Source organism: Caretta caretta, chromosome 18 (genome assembly GCF_965140235.1).
Source record: "Caretta caretta isolate rCarCar2 chromosome 18, rCarCar1.hap1, whole genome shotgun sequence".
In the NCBI taxonomy this organism is placed as follows: domain Eukaryota; kingdom Metazoa; phylum Chordata; order Testudines; family Cheloniidae; genus Caretta; species Caretta caretta.
Window position 1 is genome coordinate 6210430 of NC_134223.1, and position 13500 is coordinate 6223929.

General features: G+C 58.2%; 1 protein-coding gene across 1 annotated transcript in view; it reads right to left on the bottom strand.

Moving 5' to 3' along the window:
• Positions 1 to 583: 583 nt before the first annotated feature.
• Positions 584 to 13500, bottom strand: part of EPHA2 (EPH receptor A2) — a 36500-nt gene continuing 23583 nt past the window's right edge. Inside the window, exons 7-17 of the mRNA XM_048825326.2 lie at positions 12988 to 13147; positions 12443 to 12542; positions 11737 to 11792; positions 10871 to 10996; positions 10452 to 10634; positions 9811 to 9872; positions 8673 to 8882; positions 7329 to 7478; positions 6134 to 6327; positions 4630 to 4785; positions 584 to 1949 (exon numbers count right to left, since the gene is read on the bottom strand). Coding sequence (XP_048681283.1) covers positions 1844 to 1949; positions 4630 to 4785; positions 6134 to 6327; positions 7329 to 7478; positions 8673 to 8882; positions 9811 to 9872; positions 10452 to 10634; positions 10871 to 10996; positions 11737 to 11792; positions 12443 to 12542; positions 12988 to 13147 — 1503 coding nt within the window. The 3' untranslated portion in view covers positions 584 to 1843. The remainder of the gene's footprint in view (positions 1950 to 4629; positions 4786 to 6133; positions 6328 to 7328; positions 7479 to 8672; positions 8883 to 9810; positions 9873 to 10451; positions 10635 to 10870; positions 10997 to 11736; positions 11793 to 12442; positions 12543 to 12987; positions 13148 to 13500) is intronic.

Consider the following 13500-nt stretch of genomic DNA (forward strand, 5'->3'; position numbering starts at 1 on the left):
GGCTTGGGTTCCAATGCCCAACGCACTCCGGGCAGGTCAGCTTGTCTGCATGGCAGCATCACCTGAGTTGGCACTCAAGTGCGATGCTGCTGTGAATTTGAGGTGGCCGGCCAGAGCGGGAGTATAGGGCAAAATCGGAGTGAGCACAACTCATCAGCTGCTAACGGGATCGCTCTGTAATGTAGACGCAGGTTAGCTCCCCTCGAGCGTGGTTTGTCTTCCAGCGCCCCCCCAGAATTCCCCTGCGCCCTACCTAGTCCCTGCATCTGGACCAGAAATCCATCTCAAAGTGGGAGCTGGTTACATAGCGACTGTTTATGCCTTTTAAAAACTCCCTTAACCCACATGCTTAACATCAGCAAGTATTTCAGTCCCATTGAAGGGAACATCACATGCTTTAATAAATTAGCTGACGCAGTGAAGGTCTCTGCATTGAATCTAGGGGCTGTGGGGTCAATCCCAGCTGATGACCCAAGCAACGGGTCAGTCTGTATTACTGTGTCGATTCTCCAAATGTGGTGCAAGCAATAAAGTAACCCTGTGTGTTCCCTGCACCACACAAGACTGCACACTCAACGGAAAGTATTTTAAAAAAACCCTGCACATTTTATTAAAATCGCAGAACAAATTTTCCTGGAACCCATGAGTAAACTCAGTTCCATTGGCCTGTTTTAATCTGAACAGCAATTTTGAGAAAGGGCAAAACCCCTCTGATTTCCATCAATAAATATAAAAAAATATAATAAATTACATTAAAAAAGTTAACACTGACAGACTAGCATAGGGCATCTAGCAAAACACAAAGGAGCACAGGGTGGGGAGCGGAGTGGAAGAATAAATAGAGAGAAGGAAAATGGTTACAAGACCTTGGGCACAGCTATCAACTGTCATCTGCAAAGCTGCTTCACTTGCTACCAGAGCAATGTCAAATTTAAGGCACCGGCATCTGCCCTTCTCTTGTGGTGCAGACAGGAGAATAAAACTACTGAGCAAAAGGTCCTTGATACAGCCAGTTGCTTAAAAAGCAAACACACGGGAGCAGCGTATCGGTGCCCGGTGAAAGGAAATGAGCAAGGAAATAGATTAAGCCAGGCTTTGGTTCAGCCTGGCCAAGATGCAGGTTCCCTGCACCTGGAAAGTTGGTTGTTTTGAAGTTTAAACGTTATCATTTATCATTTTATTTAATCTTCATCCTCTTATAAAGAGCAAAGGAAAAATCAATGTTGCTTTGTCACAGCAAAGTCCCGGCCTACCCTCTGCTTAGAAATGGAGGCCATTCTGGAAAATCCACACACTCCCGCCAGTCAGGAGAGGGTCAGCAAAGCAGGGAACAAAAGACAAGCCCGATGAGCCCCGCTCTGCTTTGGCCAGCTCTGTGCAAGCAGCAGGTGGAGGAAGAGTTCGCCACGGGCCACCTCAGCAAGCACAGAACCTGCCTGACATCCGGCCACGAGGCTGCCCGCAAGGCAGCTGGAGCGCCTTCCAAGGATGGCAGCTGGTGCCCTGGCCAAACCCAAGGAGGGCATTCCTTCAGAACAGGCTGGGCCTAGCGCCTCCCCCTGGAGCCGGCTAACATTGCAAAGCAGCGGTTGCAGTGTCTAGGCACGCTAGAGATCACCCAATACTAATGGCATGAGAGACTGGCTGACTCTGCTCTGGGCACTGCCATCCAGGCAGTCAGTGTCCTCAGAGGCTCTTGGCTGGGGAACGATGCCAAGCGCACTTCAATTCTCCACTTCAAGTATTTCCCAGTTTGCCCAGCTGCTGAGTGTCGCTTTCTCTCCCGTAGCGATTCCTTCTCCACACAGGTGGCGAAGCGGCCTGGGCTGGGGCTGGCTTCTGCTCAGATAGGGATGCCAACTGTGCTCACTTGCTCCTTCAGCCCCAGCAGGCTGTAGGCGATGCGTTTCTGGTGACCCGGCAAGCGCACCCCAATTTTCTTAATGTCGCTGGGAAACAAAAAGGCAAAGGGGAATGTCAGCCGGGCCCAGCTGCTACCATGATGCATGAATGCCAGGAGTGGGCAAGGGACGGCCTTCCGGTCCAAGCTGGTTTGACCTGCTATCCCCAAGGGGAGAAGGACTCATCTCACATTTACCAAGCGGCCATGAAAGTTGGCCTAGCAGCCCGAGCGTGTGGGGCATGGCCAGGGAAAGGGGGCATGGTTGGAGTGCGCCTGTGCCCCTGCCATCCCTGTCTAGTCATTAGCCCCCCAGGGTCACAGCCAGCTGGCAGAGCTGAGAGCAGCCTTGAGGCTGCCCTCAACTACGCAGCTGATGGTGTTGAACTGGCTTCAGGACCAAGGAGCCACCTGCACCTCTTGTGACCACCACTGAGGACTGGTGTCCTCTCCTGCCTCCTCACGATCTCCCCCTGCCCTATCTTCATCCCCGTTCCTCTCTCGTCTTCTCCTTCCCCCACGACCCAGCCTGATCCTTCCCTGCGGACAACTGCCGATGGCCCAATCCAAAGCTAGTGAAGCCAAAGGAAAGACTCCCAGGCTCCAGTGGGCTCTGGGGGAGGCCCTGTGTTCCCAGCTGGAGCTGGGAGACTCTTTCTCATGCCCTATCCTGACACTGCTTCCTTTTGGCAGCCCCAGCGCTTGAACAATAAGGGGAGGGCAGACCAGCCTGCCTGTTAATGAGCCTCTCCCTTGTTTCCCTGTAAAGCCAGTTAATTACAGGGTGCGTGCTCAGATCGGCAGCACCTCTTGAGACATCGCTGAGCCACCTTGTGGGCTAGGGCAAGGCCAGCGGGGAAAACAAGCAGCTCCACACACCTCCACAGGTAATTAACAAGGGCAATTAGTCTCGTTGGGCTCTGCAGCATGTCTCCAGGCCCTTCACAAAGGGAGCTTTGTCATCATTGGGGAACTCAGGTAGGTGGGCGTGGTTTTGCCAAAGGTCACAGGCATGGCGGAGCCAGGAACCAGATCCAACACGCCCCCTGCCCAGTGCTATGCTCTAGCCACTAGACAATGCTGCCTCCCTACAAACATAGAGGAACAGGCCAGCAGTCCAGCTAGTCTGCCTTCCAGCCTTGGAAACAGCCAGCTCCAGAAGATGGGTAAACTCCCCCAGCCTTGCTGGCAGCCCAGGAACACCAAGAGGCCCCAACAGAAATCCAGCCCCAGACTCAGCCCTTGCCCTGAACAGCTTAGGGTAGAAAGGGAAACTGAGTCATGGGGGTGGGAGAGGGGGGTGACTTGCCCAGCAGGCTGGTGGCAGAACTGGGAATAGAGCCCAGGTCTTCTGAGTGCTAATCTAGTGCCCTAGCCACTAGGCCACACTGCCTCCCCTGCATTTAGAGCAGACGCACTGCAGGCAGAGGCTCCCCAGGCTGGGCGGCAGAGAATCCCCTTGGGCCAAGCTGAGCCAGCTTTGTTTAGGGAACGTGATGTTCTGCAGCTATCCCCGGATGCTCTCCCCCATCTCTGTCCCTGGGGCATACAGAAAACATTCCCAGCCTGGTCCAGCAGCCAGCCAGCCCTGCTGTTCACACAGGCTATATTTAATCTACAGGGCTTGGGGTGTTGTTATTTCCTGGGGGATGAGGATTTGGAGGGGGGAGGGAAGGAAAAGAGGGTCCCTCCCCTCCTTCCAAGAGTGCCTGGGGGAGAGCAGGGGGGAGATGACAGCGCTTCTCCCTCCTGGGTGACTCTGAGCAGGGTCCCAGCACGGAGAAGGACGCGGCTTCCCGTGGCTCTGCCAGGAACCACTGCGGGGGTTGGGAGCAGGGAAGGCAGAGGGGCAAAACTGAGCCCAGACCACCAGCTCTAAGGAAAGAGAGAGCCCGAAGGGAGGCTCCATCTCCCTGCGTCGGCCCCTGGCCCAGCCGGGGACGGGGGCAATGCAGAGAGGGGAGGGGGCAGCGGTTAGCAAAGTGCAGTGCACGCAGCAGCTCTGGGCTCAGCCTTCCGGGCCCGGCCCCCCGCTTCTGGGGCCAGCTGGAGCTGGGAGTGCTGGAGAAAGGTGAAACTCTGGGGGGTGGGGAGCTAGCAGGTTTCCCCCACTCTCTCTCAGGGACAGCTGATGGGATCCTGCCCTCCTTGGGCAGAAAACAGGTACGGGTGGGGGAGGTAACGCCAGACGGTGACAAGAGCAGGAGAACGACACTGGCAGGGAACCAGAGGTTTCACCAGGGGAACAGGGACAGCTCGGCCCTGGAGAGAAGAAGAGCAGCTCAGCGGGCATCAGCCTGATAGCCCTACGTACCAGCACAAGGGGGACTCTGGTGCCAGGCCCAATGTTGCCCCTGGATCAGAGCTCTCTCCCCCACACCCAGGGCTCAGTCCCAGTGGCTGGCAAGGATCAAACTGACGGGGCTTTAAGAGCCAGGTGATCTGGCTCCTTTCCGAGTGCCACAGGCAGAGACAATCCGGCTCGCGGTCGGTGCCTGCTGCAGCCCGTCTAACCTGGCCAGTGCTGGAATGCCCAGGACCCACTCGCCCTGGCAAGACACGAAGCAGCCAGTGTGGGAAGCTGGTGCACGCATCTGCCTGCGGAGCCAGAGCCTGCCCGCAGTGAAGGACTGGGCCTGTGGTGAGCAATCAGATCCGCACGGGGCCCTGCCCTGGAAGCCCTCAGAGAGACGTGAGACAAAGGCAGCAGAGGGGGGAGTGTGACTCACTCGTTGCTCATCTGCACCACTTTCTCGATGGCATTGTAGCCGCACGACAGGAAGTTCTCCGTGTACTGGTTCATTTTGATGGAGTCCAGCCACTCAGAGACTGTCCTGAAGGGAAGGCCCTCCGAGCCGCTGGTGCTGGGCAGGCGGATGGACACCCTGCAAGGACACAAAGCCCCAGACGTTAGCGTCCCATCTCCCCTGGGCAGAGATGGATTCCTCTGCCCAACACCCAGGGCAGTTAGACCAAGGGGAGCAAGACATGGGGGCAGGTACCCAACAGGTCACTCCTCCTTCCTCCATGAGCCACATGGGTAAAGCACCCCCATCCCCCATCCCCTGAACTGCAGGGAGATTCACACCTCCCATCCTCAAGGTAGGGGCATGCTTCCACGCCCCCGCCATGCCTCCCTTTCATCTCAAAGGCGTCAAACCCCATGGGAGGAGGTGCTGAGCTACAGACGTGTCAGGGCTGGAGAGCGGATGGCATGCGCTGATGGACTGAGCACAGGGCCGGGAGCCAGGATCCCTGACGTTCCAACCCAGCACTGCCATCAGCTTGCTGGGTGACCATGGATAAAGAGCTTGAGCCGTGCCTCAGTTTCCCCATCTGTCAGAGGAAGGTGGGGGTAACAAATCCCCGCTCCATGGGGCAGGGTGGCTGGGAGGCTTAATTGCAGCATGTCTGTAAAGGGCTGAGTCAGTGCTAAATGCTTTTTAACTACTGCTCGTTGTTAGTCTGGTGGGGGCTCGCTGGGCCCAGCTGCTTCACAGCTTTCACAGGAGCTTGGCTTCAAGGGGATCCTGGGGGACGCGATGGGGGACAGAAGCCGTGGGAGAGCCCTGGCTGCCTGCACGCTGCAGTGAGAGGGTTCCCACCCCTGCCAGTCTGTGCTCCAGGCGTCCCACATCTGCTGCCCCATGGCCTGCACTGGTTCAGCCTTGGCATGGCCCTGTTGGCTCGAGGCCTGGGTTTGGCCCTGCGTCCCCTACACTTGGTCCGAGCCCTGCCCCTGGGCATCAGCCAGTTGGCAGCCCGTCCCATTAGCACCACCTGGAATTCCCCGACCCCGAGGCGCACAGGTCTTCACCTCCCTGCAGCAGCCTCCTGCCAGTGCCACAAAGCGCTCAGGGACACTGGCGCGCTGCACCCAGCCCTCGCTTGCTTTCACAGCTCCTGTTGCGGTTCCCACCCTCTGCAGGCCAGGACCCTGCAGAAACACCCTCCCCTATCGCCCGCGTTGCCTGGTCGGCTGCCCTGCCTCCTCTGGGACCAGCCCGGCCTGAGCCCCTGCTGCCAGGCCCTTATTCGATGGTGCCAGCTGTACATGGCTCAGTGTCTTGTCCTCAGGAAGCAGAGGCGGCTCGGACCAGCTGCCTCCTGCTGCCCTGGGTTTGCGAACCCCACCCTCCACCCAGAGCAAGCTCTGGCTGAGCAGGGCCCAGGGCCCGGTGGGTGAGCTCTGGACAGGGGGCATGTGGAGAGGGCTGGTGGCCAGCTGCCTACCGAGGGTCGAAGTCTGCCATGGTCTTGAGCGACTCGGGGGCCCGGATGAGCTTGTCAAGGATGCTGACGATGTCGTTGAACTTGGGCCGGCGGCTCCTCTCCTGCTGCCAGCACTGCATCATCAGCTGGTAGATGGCGGAAGGGCACTCCATGGGGGCTGGCAGCCGGAAGCCTTCGTTGATGGCTTTCATGACCTGCCAAGGGAAGGCGCACGGAGGGTGAGAGACGTGGCCTGCAGATCAGAGGCACTCACCTCTCACGTTCTGGCAAGGCGAACGCAGCTAGCTCTGTGCCATTCGTTGCAGTCAAGGGGTGGCCTCCCAGCCTGGTGCTGCGGAGAGCTGCCCGGAGGCATGTGGGGCAGGCAGGCGGGGAGCTCTCCCATAAATCCCTGGCTGGACAGGGAGCGTCTCCTTGTCTCTTGCTTTAAGAATGGACACATGGCTCAGACCATCCCAGAGAGCCCCACAGGTGGTCAGAGCGCCTTGTTCATCACCCACCGAGCAACCCAAGTTGTGCCTGGAGCATACACCAGGCTGAGTAAGGCGGGGCCTCATGCTGCCCGTCATGGGGGCTCAGGAAAGCCCCTTGCCATGTTAACCACACCCATTCCAGATGCCCAAGGAAGCAGCACCATGGTGCTGCCAGGCTAACAGCCGTGCAGGCTTCCCCCGCGGTGCCTTGTGATGTGTCCCCTGCTCAGCCCAAAGGAGGAGCTCCGTCTTCATGGCCCATTCGCTCCCTGGCCCTGCAGCTGCTATTGCCGGCCACAGCGGTGGGCTTTGTCCTGTGGGCATCTGTCCCCGGAAGTCTGGACCCCCCAGTGCATTTCACATGGGCCACAAAGGACCATCAGACGGGGCAGCATTGGACAAACAAGCCAGGCTGGAGTCTGGTCCTTAGCCCCTCCCCGTGCCTCCATCCAGGCCTCTCGGATATCCAAGCCCTTCAAGACAGGTGATGGATGGGTGGAGAGACATGGACAGACAGACACTTTTATCCTCCCCCCAGATGCCGACCGTTGTGTTGTCAGTGCCAGGGCAGTGGGCACAGCGAATAGCTGGTGCGTGGGGCCGGATCCCCACTCTACGGACATGCAGCGGCCATTCCCAGCAGGAGCCTAGCTGTCCATCCCCATAGGGCCGTTCAGACAGACAGGCCGGCTCTGCCCCCGTCCCCCACCAGCTGTGCTCACCTCATGGTTGGAGAGCTCCCAGTAGGGCCGCTCGCCGTAGGACATCACCTCCCACATGACGATGCCGTAGCTCCACACGTCGCTGGCCGAGGTGAACTTCCGGTAGGAGATGGCTTCTGGGGCCGTCCAGCGGATGGGGATCTTGCCGCCCTGCGAGAACCACACAGCCCAGGGATTGACACTGCTGCCTGCCTGCTCCATCCCTGGCTTATACCGAGGGAGGGTGCAACCCACAGGGCTTCCTCCTGTGCCCACGACTGGGCATGCCGGAGCTTGCTGGACCCAGAGGGGGCTACGCGGGGGGCCGCACCAGCAGGGCCCAGACCAAGCTGGGCTCAGGCTCGAGGAGCCAGGCGGGCTCTCATGGCCACGCAGCTCCACGGGGACCGACTGTAACTGATGCGCTGCAGGATTCTAGTGCGGGCGGAAACGTGATCCTTGCTGGGTGTGGGGAGAAAGAGTTTCTCTGACATCCCATCAGCCCCAGCCAACATGCCCACTTAGTGTAGGTCCTTCGCCAACAAAGAGAGGCAGGCACAGGCCCCGGCTGCAGTCCCTCCATGCCGGAAGGAGCTCAGCTGCCCCCAGCCCAGGGGTTTGTCCACCCACCGTGGCTGAGGGAGCAGATTTCCAGGGGGGCTCCCTTCGTGATCTTGGGGACTCTTCTACTGCCCTTCGCCATCCTGAGAATGGGGTGGGATCAGCCCATGCCCCAGGGGGGTAGGGGGGAGTCATCTGCGTTCCCCTGTGTCCACCTGCTGGGGCTTGTTCCCTGGGAGAGACAGAACAAACTCCTCTTGGCCAAGGGGAGCACTGTAAGGGCAGTGGGAGCAGCAGGGGCGTTCTCCAAACTCCCACTAGCACCAGGAACAGTCAGGCCTCGATCTGCCGCAATGGTGCTGGCTCCAACCTCACTTTGTGCCCCGTGTCCCATCGTCAACCCTGCTGTGTCTGCCCCAGGTCGGAGGGACCCTTACACTTGAATTCTGATTTACTGCGGCTGCCAATTCTTGGATCCTGTCTGGTGTTACCTGTCTTCTCTCCCACTCTCTTGCAAGCCTAAGCAAGGGCTGTATCAGGGGAGCTGGCTGGGGGGGCCTGAAGACTGGATTAGCAGGAGGGGCTGCAGGTTGGGATACAGGGGCATCAGTGGACCTAAATCAGGGAGCAGGGCTGGAATAGCAGGAGGGGCTGCGGGCTGGGATTGAGGGGCTTTGACAGAGCTATGTAGCCAGAGATGTTGGGGGCCTTATGCCCCAGAATAGCAGGGGGACTCAGTCTCCCAACCACAGAAGACACCCAATGACCCCAGGGGAGCAGGATAGTGCAGTCGACAGCACTTACGCTGGTGGTGTACGTGGCCTCGGGATCATCCTCCAGGACGCGGGATAGGCCGAAGTCAGACACCTTGCAGACCAGCTGGCTGTTGACAAGGATGTTGCGGGCAGCCAGGTCCCGGTGCACGTAGTTCATGCTGGCAAGGTACTTCATGCCTGCAGCAATGCCCCGCAGCATGCCCACTAGCTGGATCATGCAGAACTCACCGTCCTTCTCCTGCATGACGAGAAGAGATGTGCTCAGGACGGCAGGGAGTTAAGCCAATCGCTTTCCCCGCAGGCACTGTGCTCCTATCACCATCTCGCGTTTACATGGCTCCTTGAACCCAGAGCATGCCACAAACTATATCTATGCCATGCAACCAGAATGCAGCCACCTCTGGGGTGGAGGGTGGCTGCCCATCAGTGCACAGAACAATGAGGGGGACACGAATCCAAACCCAAAGGAAGGGCCGGGAGGGTCTTTAACCCCATGTGGAACCCCAGGAGTTATAGGCTTGGCTCCCCTACAGCACACTGCATGTAAATCTACGGGCTTGACTGTCCTTTCCCTGCACCTGCAAAGGATTGTGGGATATGGTGGTTTGTGGGTTGCTGAGCAAAAAATATTGAAGAGCACTGGGTTAGACAGTCCGGCTCTTTTTCTTATTAAGTGGTGGTAAGAAAAGCAGACATTTAAAGAGCCAATTCCCTGCCTTGTATTCCCGCTCACATGATTCAGATCAGGAGCATTCTGACAACCCAGTGGACTTTGCATCACTGATGCAGCTCCTTTAATTTTGCATTTTGCTCAACTCCAGACATGGGACGGGGGCTGCTCAGTTTCGTCGGTTTCACCTCCCATCTGGAATGCACTAGCCCAGGGTGGAGATGCCTGGGATGCAAAGGCTGTAGGGGAGAGTTTCATAGACTCTCATCAGCCCACATGCTTACACCTGAAAAACTGAAAAAGCAAATAACTAAGGCAGAAGTTCACCCTGACTGGTAAATTTTGATGATTCTCTTCCTTGTTATCTGACAAAACCGAAATCCGAGGGTGTGGCCTTCAGTTCTCGACAGCATCCCTTTAAAAATGAGTGGGCCTAGCTAGGACTGAATTGTGCTTCTCCACTCTCTGTTCATGAGTGAGGAACCACAACACCTACCCGCAGGAACTTGTCCAGGGCTCCGTTCTCCATGTATTCAGTGATGATCATGAAAGGTTTGTCTGAAAAGAAAAGGGTAAATCACGAGAAGTCCTGGCAGAGCTCCTTCCCCCAGGTCCCAGCACGCCTGGTGACAGCCCGTGGGCGTTTGTGCACACAGAGCAGGAAGGGGAGCCGGGTGCTGGTCATGGGGCGGAGGGGTGGCTGGATCAGCCTCCCAGGAGAAGAAGCCCAGATAAGGTGATCAAGATTCCGCTGAGCGTGGGCGTCATCTGTGCTGATGGGCACATGGCAGGGAACATGACTGGAAAAGGGTCATGCTTGTGGGAGGGGTCCACTGTAGTGTGGCTAGTAGCCAAGCTGGCCACCACATTCTGCTTCAAGCAGCTGTTCTGGTGCAACCCCAGGATTCGGGTACCTTTCGGTAGGAATGATCCTGCTCAAAGTCCTGCAGTGAGGGGCGAGGGGATTTTTTGAAGCTGGTTTTCAGAACAGCGACTTTCCATGAGTCGCCCCAGCACAAACCTTGCCATTTTTGAAGCTAAATCAGTGCTCTTGGCAGGAAAACTACTGGCTGTCACCCAGGGATCCCTCAGGTGAGAAGGGGCCATGGGGGGCGTGCAGGATCGGGGGGTGCTTACACTTGGAGACGACGCCCTCCAGCCGGATGATGTTGTGATGACAGAACTGGCCCATGATACTGGCCTCGCTCAGGAAGTCGATGCGCTGCTTCTCTGTGTAGCCAACCTTCAGGGTCTTGATTGCCACCGGGACGTCCTTCTTCCCGTGTTTCAGTGTCCCCTTGTAAACTTCCCCGAATTCGCCTGGCAGGAGGAAAGGAGGAAGCGGGTGATCTTCCTGAGGCTACTGCAGACCTGGGCATGTCCACTGCTGGGCAACGCAAAGGAAATGCCCGTCTGCCTCTTCTGTGATGGGAAAACCCCTTCAACTACTGGCTGCACCAGGAGGCCATACCCCTCCTACACCAATCACAGCCTGCTTGAGGAAGGCAGGCCCCACCTGCACCAGCCGCTTGCAGCAGAAAGAGGGAGCAACCTACCTGCACCGATCACCTTCTGCCGGGTGATGCACGAGGGGTGAATCTCGGTTGTAAATTTCAGCACTGCTTGGTTGGGGTCTTCGTAGGTGTGAGGGTCCACGTAGGTCTTCAGGGGCTTCAGCTGTTCTGTGGGGCGGAGGGAGGGAGGGGACACATGGAAGCAGGCATGAGGCTGGGGCTCAGGACCCCAGCGAGATCTCATCCTACTGAAAGTACAGTTCAACTCATGGCCGTTGGAAGCCCAGCCGTCCCGGCCTCCTCAGCCCAACACCCGTTTCCTCCCCCTGCTGCAGACAGGGGCTCCACCGACGTCAGGCTGGCAGAGTCTCCCTTGAGCCTGCACAGATATTTACGGGTCACACTGCGGGTTCCTGTTCACTCACTGGGATTGGCTCCAAGGGCCCCGCTCTCGAGGTGGCTCGAGAGGCCACAGCACAGACAGTGCAGCCGAGCTACACCCCGCATGGACACCACCGGGGACTCACACTAGGGCCTTTCTTCAGCAGCAGGCTGTGGGGCCAGCAGGCCTCTCACAGGGGGCCGGGGCTTGTAGGGCCACATTCTGCCCAGCCCCTGCATGGGCAGATGAGGAAAGACACGGACTGCGCTGGGTCTGCTCACCGCCTTGTGGGGTAAGCCTGGGTCTGCTCACCGCCTTGTGGGGTAAGCACCACCTTGTGGGGTAAGCCTCCATGGGGTGCAGGGGCCCTGTCTCCACCCTCCCTGCCCCAGCTGGCGGAGCTAGCTGAGCATAGAGCTGGGATCTGCCACACTCGTCTCTAAGGGGCACATGCTCCCTGCCAGCCCCCGGGAGCAGACTCCGTGGCGTGGATCCGACCCAGCTGCCGCTGGAGTCTCTCACTCACCAGACTTGGAGAAGTAAACGTCCTCGGACGACTGACGGGTCCGTGAGCGCCTTCTCCTACAACAACAAGGAGGGTTAGGCCTGGAGATGTTCCCCACTGCATCCCGAATCAGATGACCAGCAGCCCTCCATGAGAGAACATACCAGACAAGCTCATCTCCCCCACATCCTTCTTTGCTGTCTTGAAGAGACCCCAGATTGATCCAGCCGCCCGCCCTGACTCTTAATATGGGACCAGATCCTGGGGAGTCCTGCCTTCAGCCCTTCCTTGGGCAAAGCTCCCAGTGACACCCAGGCTGGGTAACCAGTGAGTAAGGACCTGAGGGCCTAGTGGGAACAGACTAGTCTGTTTCACTTCTGTCTCTGGTCAGTTTCACATCCGGGCTCTCCTGCCATGATGTCTGGGTTGCAAAAAGTCAGACCCTTAAGCAAACATGTTGGTTGCTTTTACACAGCCTAAGCTGGACCCAGCCCTGCCCAGGTACGTCTCAGCGGACGACGCCAGGTCAGCAGCGGGGAATCACGGGGTAACTAACGCCTGGGCTGGCAGCAAGGCTCAGGTTAGCTGCCCCAATACTGCCCCCTCCGCAGCTCCAGGCCAGTGGGTGCAGCCTCTGTGAGGGAAGGGAGGTCCAATGGGGAAGGGACAGGCAGCCACTCCTGGGCTATGGATGCTCTAATGACAAAGGGGGGGGAAATGCAAATACCTTCGGTGAAGGTAGAGGACGACAGCTACCAAGGCCAGTATCAAAATGATCCCGGAGATAGAGCCGCCGACCATGGCCGCCGTGTTCATGCCCTCGGAGCCTGCAGGAGGAAGGAAAGACGGTGAAGGAAGCCACGGGGAAACTAACCCCACATTCCCAGCATGGCTCCTTACTGGCCGGGCTCTGCCCAGGCCTCTCCGAGGGTGGCGGGAGAGGAGTCCCTCGGCTACTGAGATTTAGCTATGTCCAGGCAGAGTGAGCACTCGCTCCCTCTGTCGCTCTTGGCTCCCTTCATTCTGATCTCTGTCCTGCACTGAGTGTCGGTACGTTTCGAAGGTGGGGCACAAGGAGTTGGAAGCCACGTGTGGCAAGTGATCAGAGCTGGGAACTCAGAGACAGGACACCTGAGTTCTAGTCCCATAGACTCTGCCATCGACTTGCTGCGTGGCCAGGGGCAAGTCACTTCTCTTCCCCGTGCCTCAGTTTCCCCAGCTGGGGAAATGGAGGTAGTAACAGTGGGATCTGCCGCTCCCTCACATACTCACCCTCAGCACGCGTCTCAAACTCATACTCCATGCTGTAGGTCCCCTGGCCTTCTTGTGTCAGGGCCTGGACCCGCACCAAGTACTTGGTGCCCGGTGTGAGCTTGGAGAGGGTCACCGAGTTCCCTTCAGAGCGCAGGACCGAGTAGCTGTTCTCATCCATCTTCAGAAAGCAAAACACACAACCCCCACCACAAAGATCAGCAGCCTCGCGGGACCAGGCAGTGCCTCAGAACCCAGCATGTGCAGACTTGGCCCTGCTGGCAGCCCGGGATGGGAGAGGGGCGAGCCAGTGACAGCATCATCCTGGCTCAAGGATCAGTGGCTGAGGCCAAGCCAGTAAGGACAATCTGGCTTCACTACTAGGCACCCCCAGTGACCTGATGTCCCTCTGAGTATTCCTGGGGGCCACTCCAACAGCTTGATTCAGGCTGTGGCTTGTGCATCCGAGCCAGGACCTCCCCTTCCAACTGGCTCTATGGGCAGATCCACGAGGAAGCTGTGGGCCCCCCTCCT